This window comes from Balearica regulorum, chromosome 15 (assembly GCF_011004875.1).
Source record: "Balearica regulorum gibbericeps isolate bBalReg1 chromosome 15, bBalReg1.pri, whole genome shotgun sequence".
NCBI lineage: Eukaryota > Metazoa > Chordata > Aves > Gruiformes > Gruidae > Balearica > Balearica regulorum.
This window is the reverse complement of record NC_046198.1, coordinates 10,526,589-10,542,016: the sequence shown is the minus strand read 5'-3', so window position 1 is coordinate 10,542,016 and position 15,428 is coordinate 10,526,589. Positions and strand designations below refer to the sequence as shown.

The 15,428-nt window shown below is 52.7% G+C and overlaps 1 protein-coding gene across 1 annotated transcript; it reads left to right on the top strand.

Annotated features, from left to right (window-relative positions):
- Window positions 1-698: 698 nt before the first annotated feature.
- Window positions 699-10,190, top strand: DRG2 (developmentally regulated GTP binding protein 2). The gene is made up of 13 exons (XM_075767397.1): window positions 699-850; window positions 2,045-2,205; window positions 2,606-2,695; window positions 3,854-3,914; window positions 4,878-4,968; window positions 5,386-5,458; window positions 5,608-5,698; window positions 5,894-5,991; window positions 6,600-6,676; window positions 7,127-7,215; window positions 8,163-8,221; window positions 8,636-8,689; window positions 8,777-10,190. Exons 1-13 carry the CDS (start codon window positions 787-789, stop codon window positions 8,861-8,863), a joined length of 1,095 nt encoding a protein of 364 aa, XP_075623512.1. The 5' UTR covers window positions 699-786; the 3' UTR covers window positions 8,864-10,190.
- The last annotated feature ends 5,238 nt before the right edge of the window (window positions 10,191-15,428 follow it).

Here is a 15,428-nt window from a genome sequence, read left to right as displayed (position 1 = left end):
GGTTTGCAGGGGCTATTGGCGTTGAGAGCTTCCCTCCTCTAAACCCTTCGTTTTGGTTTGCTTTTTCTTCGACTCATTTGATGAGCTAAGGAGAGATGTTGCGTATGTCGTGATGTGGTGAGAGAGAACGGACCAGGGGAGGATCTGGGGGTGCGGAGGTAAGAAAAGGGGTGTTTGGTCTGGAAGAGGTGGCGGTCGATGTCTCTCCTGCCTGCACTGGTGGGCAGACGAGCAGGGACTGAGCCCACGTTTTGCAGAGCAATCAACGTCCAAATTAAACATGAAATGTATTTAAGGGGCCTGTGTCCGTGTGTGTTTCTTGGGTCCGAGGAGGAGTTGTGCTTCACCTCCCCCCTGGAGGGTTTCTCCAGGAATCCAATTAAGCTGCTAATTGCCCTAAATGCAGGATCCGGCCTTCACTGGAGGGGCCAAGGCCTGGTGCGGGGGGGGGGGGCTCCTTCCCAAACCCACCTGGTTCCTTGGAGCTTTCCCTGTGAGCAGCTCCCGTTAACCCCCTCCTTAGCCTCCTTTCCCGGGCAGCTCGCGCTGCCGGCGGCTCTCCGGTGACCCCGCGCACACCCACCCGTGGGCGCCCACTCGTGCCTCAAGGGTGGTGGCGGGCGGAACCCGGAACGTCGGGCGCGGGAAAGCGGCCGGAGCGGCACGGCGGGTGCACAGCACCGCCCGCCGAGGGTCGGCCCGGACGCTTGAGGGAGACGGACAGGCCGGCGGCGCTTCCGGTGTGCGGCGTGCGGGGCCTGGCGATCGGGCCGGGCCGGCCCCGCCATGGGCATCCTGGAGAAGATCTCCGAGATCGAGAAGGAGATCGCCCGCACGCAGAAGAACAAAGGTTCGGGCCGGCGGGGGGTACGGGGGCGGTCGGGGGCTGAGGTACCTGGGGATACCGGGCGGGGCAGAGCCCTTGGGGGGGGGGGGGCTGTACGGGGGAAGAGGTGACGGGGGTGTGAGGGGCTGGGGGGAGGCAGGTGGGCTGCCGGGTTATGGGGGGCTGGGAGGGGGTACGGGGGACGAGGTGGCGGTCTGGGCCACGGGGGGAGGTGGGATGGGGGTACAGGCGGCTGGATCGGGGTGATTTGAGGGCCTGGGGTGTTGGGGCTGGGGCAGGTGAGGGAGCCGGGGGAGCCCTGAGGCTGGGGTGGGGTGTTTGGGGGAAGGGTGCCTCGGGAGGGTGCGGGGGGCTGCTCCTTCTGGCAGCCGCCCTCTTTCCCCGCTGTTGCTGCCCTGGCCCCTGCTGCACCCCCAGCTCTCCCTGGAGCTGGGCCGAGGACCCCGAGTGCTGCTGGTGCAGGGGCCCAGGGCTGTCTGCTGTGGGGTCCCCGAGCTGGAGTTCAAGTGCCTTAACGTAAAGAGAGGACTGGAGAGCAGAGCTCCCCTTGGGTTCTGCAGAGTGGGTGCCCAGCACCATGCTGCTTCTGAAGGCTTTAGGCTGTGGTAAATAATGGAAAGAAAAACCAGTAAAACCTGTAAGCCCCTGGGTTTTGTGCCCTTCTGTGTTACAAAGGGAAGCAACTACCTTTTTTTTTTATGCATCAGGTGTTTTGCTAAGAATAAGTCAATAAAGTACTTTCACCTATGTGAGCTCCAAGTTAAATATGTCTTTAAAAATGGACAAGAGCAGGAGAAGAACAATTGTGTATCTTTGCAGCGCTGAATGTGACCAGGTGTAAGGAGGGGCTTTTGCCTAGGAGTGGCCATTCCCCCTGTGATCTTTCCCTCCTTAACTGGCTCCTTTCACCCTTTCATTCCTGCACCTGCTCTCCCTCTGGCTTGCTCCTTTTACCCAGGAATTTTTTGGCTGCTTATTTCCCTTGAGTCTGACTTTCTGTGCAGGATACCAGCAGGTTTGTTCTCAACAGCCAACACTTCAAAAGGTTACAGGATGCCTGGGGGTAGCTCGTATATGTGGCAGCAGTTAAGATGTTGACCGAGATCCATAGTGTTTCTTTTTAGGAAGGCTCTTATTTCTAGAAGTGAATTATCAGTAACTTTCTGTCAACCAATTGTTGCATTTGTGTTATTCCAGCCACTGAGTACCACCTTGGCCTGCTGAAGGCAAAGCTTGCAAAATACAGAGCTCAGTTGCTAGAACCCTCCAAATCCTCAGCCGCTAAAGGAGAAGGCTTCGATGTGATGAAATCTGGAGATGCCCGGGTGGCGCTGATCGGTTTTCCCTCTGTGGGTAAGGTCAGTGAGTGTCTGCGTTAACCACGTGGCATGTGTGTTTCCAGGTTTGTGGATAGCGCAGTGGCTGTAAAGCAGATATTCACCTTCTCTTCATCTTTTACCTTCTTGCCATGACTTAACAGAGAGTTAGAGCTAGGGGAGATGCTCCTTCTTGTGCATGGTGCCCTGTGGTAACAGGCTGGTGCTGGGTCTTGCCCAGCTGCAGCACTGCTGAGAAAATAGGTGAGAGTACGGGAGTTAACCGTTGTTGTACTGACTGTCCCGTCACTGCTTCAGTCCCTGTGCCTAGAACGCGGCTTCTAAAAGCTGAGGAACGCTTTGGTGTTGCTTGTTGTGCCGAACGTTTACCGGTGCTTCAATTTGTGATCATCTCTGGTGATGCTGATCTCTTGCCTTTCAGTCCACGTTCTTGAGTTTAATGACCTCAACTGCCAGCGAAGCTGCGTCTTACGAGTTCACAACCCTGACGTGTATCCCCGGGGTCATAGAAGTAAGTAGGAGTCTCCTCCCTTTGGCACAGTAATGGTAAGAAACCCAGCCGTGTAAATGTGTCCGTTCGCACCAGTTATGCTTGTGCTAGCGTTAAGAAACAGCAATATCCGAAGGTCTCTGCTGACTTCTGCTTTAAACTTTTGGAGGTCTTGAGTGCTTGCGGTATCAGGTCTTCTGCAACCTGCAGTGCTGATTTAGCACTTCCGTCGGCTGCATAACTCTTCAGGATTGACTGCCTGAGTGGGGTTTTGTATGCTGCTGTTCGACTGACCAGAGCAAGACGACAATTCTCAACTGAATTGTTTATAACCGCTATTGGCGCCATTGACCAGATGGCTGGAAACCTTGACAGATTTGTTTTTAATGAAGCTTTAAAAGAGGCAATCTGTACTGTGATCAATTTGGAAATAAAATACAACTGCTGTCCTTCAGGAGTTTTATTAGTGGTGGCCTGAGCATCCATCAGTAAAGCAAATGATAAAGGGCATCAAACTGAAAAGTGTCCAAGAGTAATGAGAAAATCTGGGTCAGAATTGAAAGTGGAATTAAATAACGAAAGTAACCGTATTCGTGTTAAAACAAACACCAATATTGTAACGCATCCAAACGCAGCCGTGAGCTGCAGTCAGTTGCTAAAGCCGTTACTGAGGACTTCGCTGCAACAATAGCTTGAAAGCTAATGCCCCTGCAGGTCTGGTGAATGAAAGTCTCAGGTTATTTCTTGGTACTGTAAGACCTGCAACACATCTGAATAGTTCTGATCTGTCTCAGTAAGAGATGGTGGCACTTGCTTATTACAGTGCTTTCTTGTGAGACCAAGAAAGAAAGGGTTTTTTTCTTTCCTTTCCATTTCACCAGCTCAGGATAATGTTACTCTAGTACTGTGCTGTTTTCCTGGTGCTTTCTCAAACTGCAGTCTTGTGATGCTGTAGGAGGTCAGGACCTAACGTACCACGGTATCTGGTGTTGAATGCAGCTTTATAGGAAATTGTCTGGATGTTGCCTCGACAAAACAGAGCCGTCAGCTTTGTGCAAAGTTATCCTGCTCTGTCAGGGTCATCCCGTTCCACTCTTCAGCACATGCTTGGGGCTTTCGGGGCAGCTCAGGTGCCCTGCACGAGGCTTTCACCCTTCCATCCTTCTGTTTCCTTTTCAGTACAAAGGAGCCAATATTCAGCTGCTGGATCTGCCTGGAATCATCGAAGGAGCAGCACAAGGTTGGCTGATCTCTGTGTTCATGTAAAGTAGGGATTTGCCCTCAATCGCGTACCTGGGCATCTGAAATGTTAGCAGGTTTCCTGGGCCAATAGTTCCCACGTTGGCTTTCCAAATTTTAGAGTCCTTGATCTTATGTGAGGCACGATTCTTATCCCTGAGCCCACGTAAGGTTCTATATGTAGCAGAAAGATGCTTTTCTGGAGGTGGGAGCCAAAGCAAGCCAGTCACTTCTCACCTTCTTGCGTGAGTGTTATCTTGCTCATCTGTTTTCTGGTACAGAGGAAATCTAAAGAAAGATGCTAGAGAGGCGGAGGGGGAAATTACAGCTAAACAGTAACCTCTTTTGACTAATTTCCTGAGTTCCTGCCAGTCCTCCCATGACTCCTGATTCTGGGAAGAGGTGTTGGGGTTTGTCCCTCTGCTTCGTCATTGTCCTGGTTGGCTGGTCATGTCAGAAGATGCTTCAAGAAACTTTGGAAAACTTTCTAATGGTCTCTCCTTGGAGGAGCATGGCCTGGTTAATAAGGGGTCTCTCCTTTTTGACCACAAAGTGTATGTAACACCTCTGCACAGGGCCCTAGGACTGCTCTGGGTAAGCTGTCTCTGCTGCCTGGAGCTGTCACCACTGCACATGTCTGGGGTTGTCTGTCCTGCTGGCAGAGGTGTCGTTGCCACTCACAGAGTACGCGCAGCCGTACTCTGATAGCTTTACACACACTAGTTCGTGTAACCTGTAGTGGAGGACTAGCAGCAAAGAGGGGATTGTGTAAGGGCTTGTGCTGTAAGTAAGACAGTGTGGATGGACCAGATATACTCGCTCCAGCAGCTGACTTCAGCCGGTACAGCACTGCAGGGTCTTTTTCCTTGCTTCCAAGCAGCTATGTGGGGCAGGAGTCCCTGTCTGTTGCAGAACTTGTAGCTGGTTTCTCTTGCTGACCTACGGCCATCTCTTCTCTTCCTAGGGAAGGGCAGAGGTCGGCAAGTGATAGCTGTGGCCAGGACAGCAGACGTTGTTATTATGATGCTGGATGCCACAAAGGGCGAAGTGCAGAGGTGAGCGTGTGCTTCTGGGTGTGTGGAGGTGCGGGGTGGTGGGCCACGTTCAGGTGTTCCCTTGTGCCCAGAAAACATGGCAGCTCCCTGAAGTGTTGTCCCATGCGTGTTGGGGAGCCAGTACTTAAGCTATTGAGCATGAGATGGAGGTTGTGCTCCATTAGAAGCGTGCTAGCTAACCAGCTTGGGCCTCTCAGCAGAAGGATCATTCCCACAGGACGGCTGTTCAGAGGCGGGGATGCCAACCTAGATTTCCACCACAGACTCTGTCCTGCATTAGCTGTGGTTTTTAGGTCGTAGTGAAAGCTTATGGCAAGGCTATGACTGTCATATCAATAGGATAATAAAAAAGGAAAGGTATGGGTGTTGCCTGACTGTGCTCAGTCTCACAGGTGCTAATGTGCAGTGTCCCTGCAGGGCTCTGCTGGAGAAAGAACTGGAATCTGTAGGAATCCGCCTGAACAAAAGCAAGCCAAATATCTACTTCAAGGTGAGGTTTCCTGGGCTGCTGCAAGCACAGCTTGTGTGTGGCTGCCTACTCAAAGCCGAGGTCACCATGTGCTGCCCCTCGTGTTGGACAGACTGAAGGGGAGTTGTGGATTTTACACTGTTCTTAATTTGCTTTATTGCCCCCTGCAGCCGAAGAAGGGTGGAGGTATCTCCTTCAACTCAACTGTCACGTTGACTCAGTGCTCCGAGAAATTGGTGCAACTCATCCTCCATGAATATAGTATCCTTTCCTAAAACGGGAGACCATTAAGCCATCGGCAGCTCGTGAGTCAAGGGGTACCTGCTGCGGCACAGCCTTGCTGTGTCTGTGGTGCTCGCTGGGTTGAGAACAGGCTTTCACAAGCAAGCTCAGCCCATTGGCTCACAGCAGTGTGTAGATGTGTTGGGATTTGAGCCTTGACAACATTCACCTCAGAAATCTTCAATGCTGAGGTCCTCTTCAGAGAGGATTGTTCCCCTGATGAGTTCATTGACGTGATTGTAGGCAACAGGGTCTACATGCCGTGCCTCTACGTGAGTATCTCAGAAACAGCCCGCCTTCTTCAGCACCGAGCATCTCCATTCTTTGCTGAAGGAAACACTGGGTCTTCCTGGTTCCTAAAGCAGTAACAATTTGGGGTTTGAGGTGGAACGCACAGCTCAACAGGGAGCTTTTTATAAGCTGTACTTGTGCGGCTGTGCTCTGTGTGCGTTCCCTGTGCCCTCTTGTGGCTGGCTGCCGTGGAGCAGCATGAGCTGCGTGTCTTGGTGGCATGGGGTTTGCTCCCGTGGCGCGGGGCCTTCTGTTCCTGTGCTGCAGGCTCTGCGCTTGAGTTTTCACTACTGCTCCCTTGTGCCAGAGGTTACTGAATGGCACTATTTGATGGTGACTGGGTCTATAGTGAAATCCAAGATGCTGGAGAATGCATTGCAAGTCATCCCAAAGGGAGAACTTTAAAGGGCCCAAACTTACGCTTAGGCTTCTGAATTTTGACAGTTTATTTTACTCTGGCTGGCAGGACCTGAGTTTCTGTTTCAGATGCTGGAACTACCTTGTTATACCTACATGTACCTGTCTTGACTTCCTTGCAGGGTTGCCGAATTGACTTCCTAAAGGGTGTGTTGTTTTTCCTTTGACTTAGGTTTATAACAAGATTGACCAGATATCTATGGAGGAAGTAGATCGTCTTGCTCGGAGACCCCACAGTGTTGTAATCAGGTAGGAGCCTGTCACGCTGCCTGATGTGCTGGCTCTGATGGTGTGGTGGTTCATTTCCCACCCCTTTCTCCAGTGTCACCCAAGAAGGGATTTCTCCCAGGGCTGCCTGCAGCTGCTGGGGTGAGAAGTAGAGCTGCTGTGCAGCTTTCTCCGGGCTTCCCTCCCCTGGAGAGTCCAGCTGCTTGGCTTCTCCACACTGTCTGCAGGCCAGAGTAAGCCAGTCTAGCTTGTTTCCTTAGAAGTGCTGATACATCTGACTGGGGCTTTGCTGCTTCAAAGCTGCTTGCCCTCCTGAAAGGGTTATTTATTTCACCTTGTCTTTCCTTTACTGGCCTCATTAAAGACTTTTCCCCTTGTTCTCTAGCGCTTTAATAAGACGTTTCACCTTGTTCTTCTGGATCTCTAAATCACAACAGCAGTAAACATGGAGATGTTCCTGGTGTTTTGCAGCTGTGGCATGAAACTGAACCTGGACTACTTGCTGGAGAAGCTCTGGGAATACCTGGCACTTACCTGCATCTACACCAAGAAACGAGGACGTAAGTGACCATTAGCTAAAGAGAAGGTTTGAAAGGCATAGAGGGCTGCTGCTCATCAAAGGCAGACAGGCTGCCAGCGGGGTTGGGTGCCTGGCTGTCAGTGATCTCTTGTGTCTTGGAAATGCTGTGATTATGCTCTCCCTAACCAGCTTTCAGGTCTTGGGAAGTGCTTTCTGTTCCGTGTGATCCACCCATGCGTGTCTCCCACCACAGCCCTCCTATTCTCTCTGTGCTAGAAGAGCTGAATTTTCATAAGACTTTGCATGATGATATAAGGAAATAAAGTTTGCAGCTTTCTTCATTATTATGTATGCTCTGTGATGAACTGTTCAGCCCATCACTACCCAAAAGAGGTCTTCTGTTCCTGCTGAGAGAGGTTTGGTGATTCCCATGCCAGGCTCCCGAGGCTCAGGAGTGCCTTTGATCCTCCTTTTGCTTTGTAATTCACTTGCAGCTTCTCCCAGTGATGAAGACGTGTCAGTAACTTGTGCCTGTTTGGTTGTGAACAGCTGTGACTCTGAACTTGGGTGGATGTGAGGCCATTAAGGAACTTTCTATGAGCTTGTTAAGCTGTGAAATCTTGGGGATTTTACAGAAAACTGTGGAGTGGTTTGGTTTTACTTGAGCAGGTGTGTTTTGACTTGAGTGGTTTTGTTTGTCCTAAGTTAAGTATTTGGAATGTAGTTGGAGCAGGTGGATAGTGAGGAAGCTGTTGACTGTGTGACATTGTTAACTGTACTTGTGGGTATGGAGCGTCTACAGAACTGATTTGATGCTTTCAAGTATTCGGATACCTGCTCTGGGAGCTGGCAAGTGTAATGGGAGGAGGAATTCGGGAGTAGTAAGGACAAGGCAGTGTGAGATGGTGTCAGCATATTAGAACACACTTGATGGAAATACAATGCCTTTTTTTTTTTTTTTTTTTTCTCCTTCCTGCTTCTCCACAGAGAGACCAGACTTTACAGATGCCATTATTCTACGGAAAGGAGCCTCTGTGGAGCATGTGGTAACTTCTCTGCATCTTTTACATTTCCTTGTCTGCAGAAGGCAGGTTCCTCCTGGAGCCTGCTATGATTTGTGTTTTGTAAAGCTCAGGACCTGTCAGTGTTTACTTGGGCTTCTCCTTTTGTTACCTTTACTGATTCCATCTGCCTTGGGTTGCTTTCCTAGCTGCTATGAAAGCTTAAAAAAAATTTACGTAATGCAGTCCAGTGAAAAAGCACATGGAAGCAGTGGGGCTTTATGTGGTGATTTCTGTGTGTCTGTTCTGTATTCTTTCGAGTGCTGTTAACTGGCTCCAAAAGTCACTATTGTAATTTCTGACATAGACCTGAGTCACTTCTAGTTCCTGGATATTGAGCAAGTTGTTTGCAAAGTAGTGTCGTTGAACTGCCTCACGTGCTGTCTGTCTGTCTTGCAGTGCCATCGAATTCATAGATCGTTAGCCAGCCAGTTCAAATATGCCTTGGTGTGGGTAAGTGTTTAACAGCAAATGAAATACCTGTCCCTGAGTGTCTCTGACTGGTCTTCTCCTAACCCTTCTCCCCCTTTTGCTTTAAAGGGGACAAGCACAAAATACAGCCCTCAAAGAGTGGGCTTAACCCATATGATGGAGCATGAAGATGTCATTCAGATTGTAAAGAAATAACCTTTTCTTTGCGGGTGCCTGGCCTTGTCTTTAATCACTAGAATTGGAACTGACCACGTAAAAGCAAAACAAAACAAAAAAAAAAGGAAAGACAAAAAAAAAGAAAAAGAAAAAGGGAGAACGTGTCCACAGCCAAGAAAGCAAGAAAGCTTCCGTGAAGCTCCTTCTCTTGGAGAAAGGTAGAAAATGAGGCTACTGTATTTGCAGGTGGGGATGGGGAAGATGGGTTTCCATCTTGCAGCATTTCAGGTGAAGTAATGTTTCTTAAAAATAAAAAAGGAGTCAATTCTTCTAGGACACAGTTCCCACAGCCGGCAACGTCCTGCCCCTAGTAGGGTTTGCACATGGATCCATGTGCAAGCTACCGGTGGCTTGCTTAACCAGTGAGAGGTTTATGGGTTTGTGGAACAAATCTGTCCCTGTGCTTTGGGACAGGGAAGCCAGGGCTGAGAGAACATTGCTGATGCTTTGCTGCTTATCCACTCACTTAATTTAAGCATTGATCTGAAACAGAAACAAAGTTCTCCCTCCCCTGCTCGCTGGACACGTTGTCTCTGTAGCTTTCACCAATGGAGACTTCAGTATGCATCTGAGAACAACCCCTGGTGAATTTATAAGGTCCCACCTCAATTAACATGAAAAACATGGCACTCTGTGCCTCCCCTTAGCTCTGCGGTAGGGTTTGTAGGACATCCTGGTCCAGCTGGTACTGAGAGAGATGAGAAATGGAACGTTGTTAATGAATGCTTAACCTGACCAAGCTGCAGCAGGGTACGATCGGAGCCATAGTCTGCAGTGAGGATTCACTTCTGGTGTACCACTTGTCAAGGAGCTCTCTCTGGAGTTTCCTCCTTTGCTCTTGTCCTGCCCGTTAGTCCCCAGGAGTATTGCTGGGGATCTCCTTTCTCAGTCATGCCTCTAAATTCCAGTGACAGCTCTTTGAGCTCAAAGTACCATCCCATGCCATGGGTTTTACCCCAGCCCTGTTAAACATTGTTGCTTGTCTGGATATTTTTCATCAGAAAACTGGGATTTTTCTAATCATGCTTTTTCATTGAATACTGATGCTAAACAATTCAGAGTGCCTGATAGAGAACAGCTCTTTCCCTCTGGGATCAAGAGTTGCCAATAGCTTTTATTTTCTTTCATTGAAAAATGGTTCGGTCTGATGTGGATTCTTAACTGTGAGGACAGGTCTGATAACAAACTTGTCTGAGCAGGGCTCCTTCCCTCTCCTTTGTGCTCCTCCCCACCCCTCACAAACTGATCGAGCAGAAATGGAAGGATTATTTTATTTGAGAAAATAAAAGTTGCTATTTCATGTGAACTGTAGGTGTCTGCCTCCAGTGGGTAGATGGTTTGGTGTGTTTTCTCTCTTTTTTTTTTTACCTTCAGCCACCTGAGGAATCCTGGATGCTGTTGCAGGAGGCTGTAGGGGGGATTAGATTGTGAAGCGGCTGCAAGAGGGCTCTGAGGCTGGAGGGGACTTGATGAGCAGTGATGGGAGATAAATAGGTATTTTACACAATACCCAAGCTAAGAAGGTGACTTTGAACTCTGTAAGTTCGCTTCCCTGTTCCTGGCTTTGTTCACAGCAGGAGTGCAGAGCAAATCCGGACCGCGGTGGCAGCTAGCGGAGAATGAGCTCCAAATTAGCCGCATTATGCCTGAGCTGGCTGTAGAAAGCAGGCGCTTCTCTGTGTGAATTGGGTGGGATGCCGTTCCAGCACATTAACTTGCCCTTTAAATTTCCTTTGAAGGTTGCACAGGCAGGGTTGCCGGCACAAAGAGTTCTTTTGGTTTCATTTTGTCCTTGAGTTTCTTTTTCACTCCAAACCCAGGAGCCTGCCAAGCCCCGGCATGCAAACGGGCAGCCAGAACTGCTGACTGGGCTTCGTCCTTAGGCCAGGTAGTGCTTGGAGTTGGGGAGATGGGTGATGCTTGCATGAATGTTGAAATGCACGGTATTAGCTGCTAAAACATGTCCTTGGCTACTTAGTGCCCACCTCTCAGGGTGTTCAGGTTTCAAATTGACTGGTCTAGCATGCCAGCGTTAAAAACCCCTCTGTCTAATTAGCCTTACTCTTCATTTAGGAAATTGGGCATTTTATCCTGTTCAAAATGAACTGATACATGATTAAATTTGGAATGGGGCTGAAGTAAAAATAGTTAAGCCAGAAGAAGCTTCCTTTTTTAGTGAGAGTAGCTTTTTTTGCAAGCAAGTTTATAGCAGTGTTTGAAAACGCGTGCATTTAATTGCAGCGTTCATTCTTCCAGACAGCTTCCCTAATTGTTCTGCACTAACGTTAAAAGCTGCAAACATTGCAGTTCAGTGCAGGAGCAGGTTTGCATGAAGATCTCTCCAAATCCTGAGAAAACAAGGTCCTAAGGGCAGGGGGGAACATCTACTGGAGCATCAGTATTGTACCGGAGCTGCCTGAGGTTTGTGGAACTGGTCAGACCCCTCGATAGCTCGGGGGGGGGGATTCAGCAAAGGGAGGTGTGCTCAGAGCCCCCTTGCTGAGTGTGTTTGGAGAAAGGCAGGTGCTGTCTCTGCCCAGGAGGATGGGGCGGGGGGGGGTTGCAGGCAGGAGCTGTGTGTTTGCCCCCCAAGGAGCAGCACGCTGTGTTTTCTCTGCCTTATGAGGGAAGGCTTGGCTGGATGATGCTTGGAGAAAGCTGCCTTGGCAGCCTGGCTGGCGGTCTGCTCTGCGCTGCAGCCCCCTGCCCTTCCTCTGCTCTTTTGGCTGACTCCGGTTTCATTAGCTCCGTACCCTGCTCCCGGGGGGCTGCACTGATCCTGCCCTGTCCCTGGGACCGCTTTGCTCGCTGAGCGTGGCCATGCATCGTTGCTGAGTGCTGCTCCAGGTGTGAAGCGGGGTGGATCGGCTTCGATACAGTCCATCAGCCACCCTCCATCTAGTCCTGGAAACAGCGGTGGCCCGAGGCGTGCTCTGTTTAAAATGCCTGTTCCAGGCAATCAAGCAGGTTTGATTGGCTGAACACTCCTTTTATAATTTAATTTAGTCAGGAATCGTTTGCAAGGTAATAAAAAGAGACTCTGACTCTAAATACATTCATTTAATTCAATGAGAGACAGTTACTGCAGCAGGCTTGCCTCAGCCAGCTTCCCTCACCCCATCACGCTGACATCTTAAAGCGCTGCTCAGGGCTGTATATAAGAGTCACGATCCGCAGTGACAGCTTAATTGTTTCAAATGCTGACAAGGGTCACCCCAACCAGCCATCGCGCATTGTGCGGGGCCGGCTCGGGAGGCTGCGGCGAGGAGGATTTATGGCTGGCAAATAGTTTTGAATTCCTCTGGTTGCGCCTGCTAAATGATGAACCTGCCCCTTGGGGATTGGGGCTATTGATTGTAATTTGCAGTTAAGCCCTCGCTTTCTGAGGAATCAGCATAATAAATACCCACCACATTACAGCAGGGACGTGTCTGTATGGAGGAGAAGGAAGTGGAGGTTTTCCCGGCTCAGGCAGTGCAGAGCCTGCAGCAGGATGCTCTCGATGCCGCTGCGTTTGGGAAGGCTCCATCGCTGCAGGAAAAGGGTCCCCAGTTTCGTGTGATGCGGGATCCCGGTGCTGGAGGGGGGAGGGAGAGGCTTGGAGGCTCTTTGGGCTGCTGATCTCGGGTGCTTTGTGAAGGCAGGTGGAAATGTCCTGCTCGTCCCCAGGAGGAGAGGGCGGTCTGGTACTGTCGGACGGTGGGTGTCTAGATCCCTTCTCTGTGCCCGGCCTGGGGAGCCGGTTCATCCCGGCTCTATTTGGAGAGGAGCGTGGCGGGGGGTGGTGTGTGTCCACCCCCACATCCCTGTGATTTCTCCTCCTAAACTTGCACTGGCTTGGGGGCAGGAATGGGTCAGGGCCGTTCACCAGCTGTTCACATCTGGGGTGGCGCAGATCTGCGTCCCGGGCGGAAAGGGGCTGCTGGACCGTCCAGCCACATCACCGGGGAAAGAAGGGACGGGGACCGGGAGGGGGGCCAGAGCCGGCTGCCCTCACCCTTCCAGCCGCTCCCTCTCTGCCGCTCCCCAGCTCTGCAGAGGGAAGATTAGCTCTTGTCCCTCCGCTCATGAGTGGAGATGAGAATAATAGCAGTCATCAAATATGCATTGGAAAGCAGCAGCCTGCAGCTGCCGTGCAGCAAATATGGTCCTGCGGCTGCCGAGGGAGTGACGGTCCCCGGCAAAGAGCGAGGCCACGAGCACGACGCTGTCAGAGCCAGGGGCTTCGGGCAGCACCGAGCCGGCCTGGTGCCATGCGGGTGAGCTAGGCTACCCCAGGTGAGTGGCTGTGAGTCCCCCAGCCGGGTGGCACGTCCCTTGGGCTCGTGGAAGCCACAGTGGGAAGGACCAGGGAGGGACCTTTGTGTGCGATGTTGGTCCTTATGCAAACGCTGTGGTGTGGGTGTCCTCTTGTCTCTGGTTGTCCCTGCTTGTTTGCTGGCTGCCTTTAGACCCCTTATCTCACCTTCTGACTCGCACCTTCCCTACAGTCCCAGCATTCCTGCTGCCCCCCAGAGCAGAGCTTCCCCCCCTGAACACCCCCTCCTTCCCCAGGAGCCCCTTCCCCAAATTCCTTTTACCTCGGGGCTGTTTTACCCCAGGAAGGCTACCTAGCCCTGCAGCCAAGCTCTGTGGGGTCCCTGGTCTTGGCTGCAGGGCCGAGGCGATGGCACGGGGCTGTGACCTGGCTCCGGGGCTGCCAGCCGGCGTTCCTGGGTGCACGCCAGTGCTAAGCCCAGGGCACATCCTGCCCAGCTGCTCTCTGCCTCCAGCCTCTGCTCCGGCCTCTCTCCTCCCCATAACGCCTCCCTTGCGGGCAGCTCTCGGTGTCAGGCAGCAGCCGGCGGGCAGGGACATGGTGTGCATCGCTCGGGAGATGCTGGGTCCCCATCCTCAGTTTGGAGGGAAGAACTGGAGGGGGTTGAAATTAGCCAGTTAAGGAGTGTGATGGGTGCTCGGGGGGGGGGGGGGGGGGGGGGAAGGAGAGACCCCCCCAGTGCTCCGGGGGCTCAGAGGGCCGTGCTGCCGCCACATTGCCGGAAGGGTCCAGCCCGTCCCTGTGCTCCCGGCATCCCTGCGGCTCAAGGCTGGAGCAGGGTGCACACGAGTGTTTCAAAGGGATGCACAATGATACAGAACTGATGATGGGGAAGGGGCTCTGATGAGAGATGCTGCAGCCAGAAGGTGCCTGGCCAGCTGGGCTGGCTCCACGGGGCTGGGGCACGGAGCTCCTGCAAGGCACAGCGGTGGTGGGGCCGGCATGGCACGATGGCACAGGGCCCCACTCCGGCCGTAACTGGAAACGGGCTGTAAGCAGACCCGGGGCCAGATGGTGACCACAGACCTGCCTGGAGACAGCAGAGCTGCTGCCCCAGGAGCTCTGCCCGCCGATGCTGGTGCTCCAAAGGTACAGTCCTGGGCAGCTGCGCGTCATGCTGGGCTGGGACGGGCAAAGCAGAAACCTGGTGGCCAAAGTCTCCCTCCCCTTCTGTACCCAGCCCTGGCACGGCACCAGGCTGCACTGATGGGACAGGGGCTGTCCTGGTCTGTCTCCCTGGGGCAAGCTGGCTGTCCCTGGCTCAGCCACGTGGCTGAAGCTCTTCAGGGGTGACAGGGTCAGAGGATGCTCTGAGCATCTTCTCTTAGAGCCCCAGACCCATCACCACCCCAGGGAACCCCTCACCGCCAGGTTTTGCACCCAGGGTCCCTCCCCTGTCCTGCTGGTGGATGTGGTCGTGCCCAGACACCCTGGAAATTGCTACCAAGTGCTGGTACCTCAGTTTGGGGTTCGTGGCCATGGGTTTCCCCTCCCACCCCCAGCATCTGCCACCGTCCCGCTGTGCCTGGGCATGAATGTCCCTTCCCCAGCTCTGCTGTGGCACAGGCGGGTGAGCACTGTGCCCAGGGATGAAGAACCCGGGGAGGTGTTGGGGTGTCCAGAATGGAGACTGGGACCACGGAAGGCAGCTCCTGTGTGGAGTGAAGCCCACTGGGCTGAGGCCAGGCCGCCTGCTCTCTCTTGTTTTCCCTTCCTCCGTGTCTCCTCTCGGAGAGCCCTTATCGTAGGCAGGCACCACGGGCACAGCCATGGCAGCAGTGCAGGGAGCCATGCCAGCGCCCCAGGACACGGAGAGCACCGCTGGTCCCTCCTCTGCACTGCCTGGCTTGGCTGAGGGTGGTAGGAACAGAGGTAGAAACCACCGAGGGCAGTGGGATGGAGGTGGGGATTACACGGGTGGTAGGATGGAGGTGGGGACCACAGAGGGTGGCAGGACAGAGTTGGGGACATGTAGTAGCTTCCTGCCAGCTGGGTACCCCCCTGCTCGCTGCCAGCAGCCGAGGGAGGGGCCGTGTCTGTGTCCATGGTGGTTCCCCACTGCATCATGGTGCCCAGGCGTTGCTCCGTGCGCCCGTGCCAGGAGGAGAGATGACTGATGGTGGCGTGGGCCAGGCGCCTGTGCCGCGGGCAGGGCAGGCTGCATCAGCCCCATTACGTATGGCACGGTGGCGATGGCAGACCTGTTCATGGACCATGCCAGTGCCA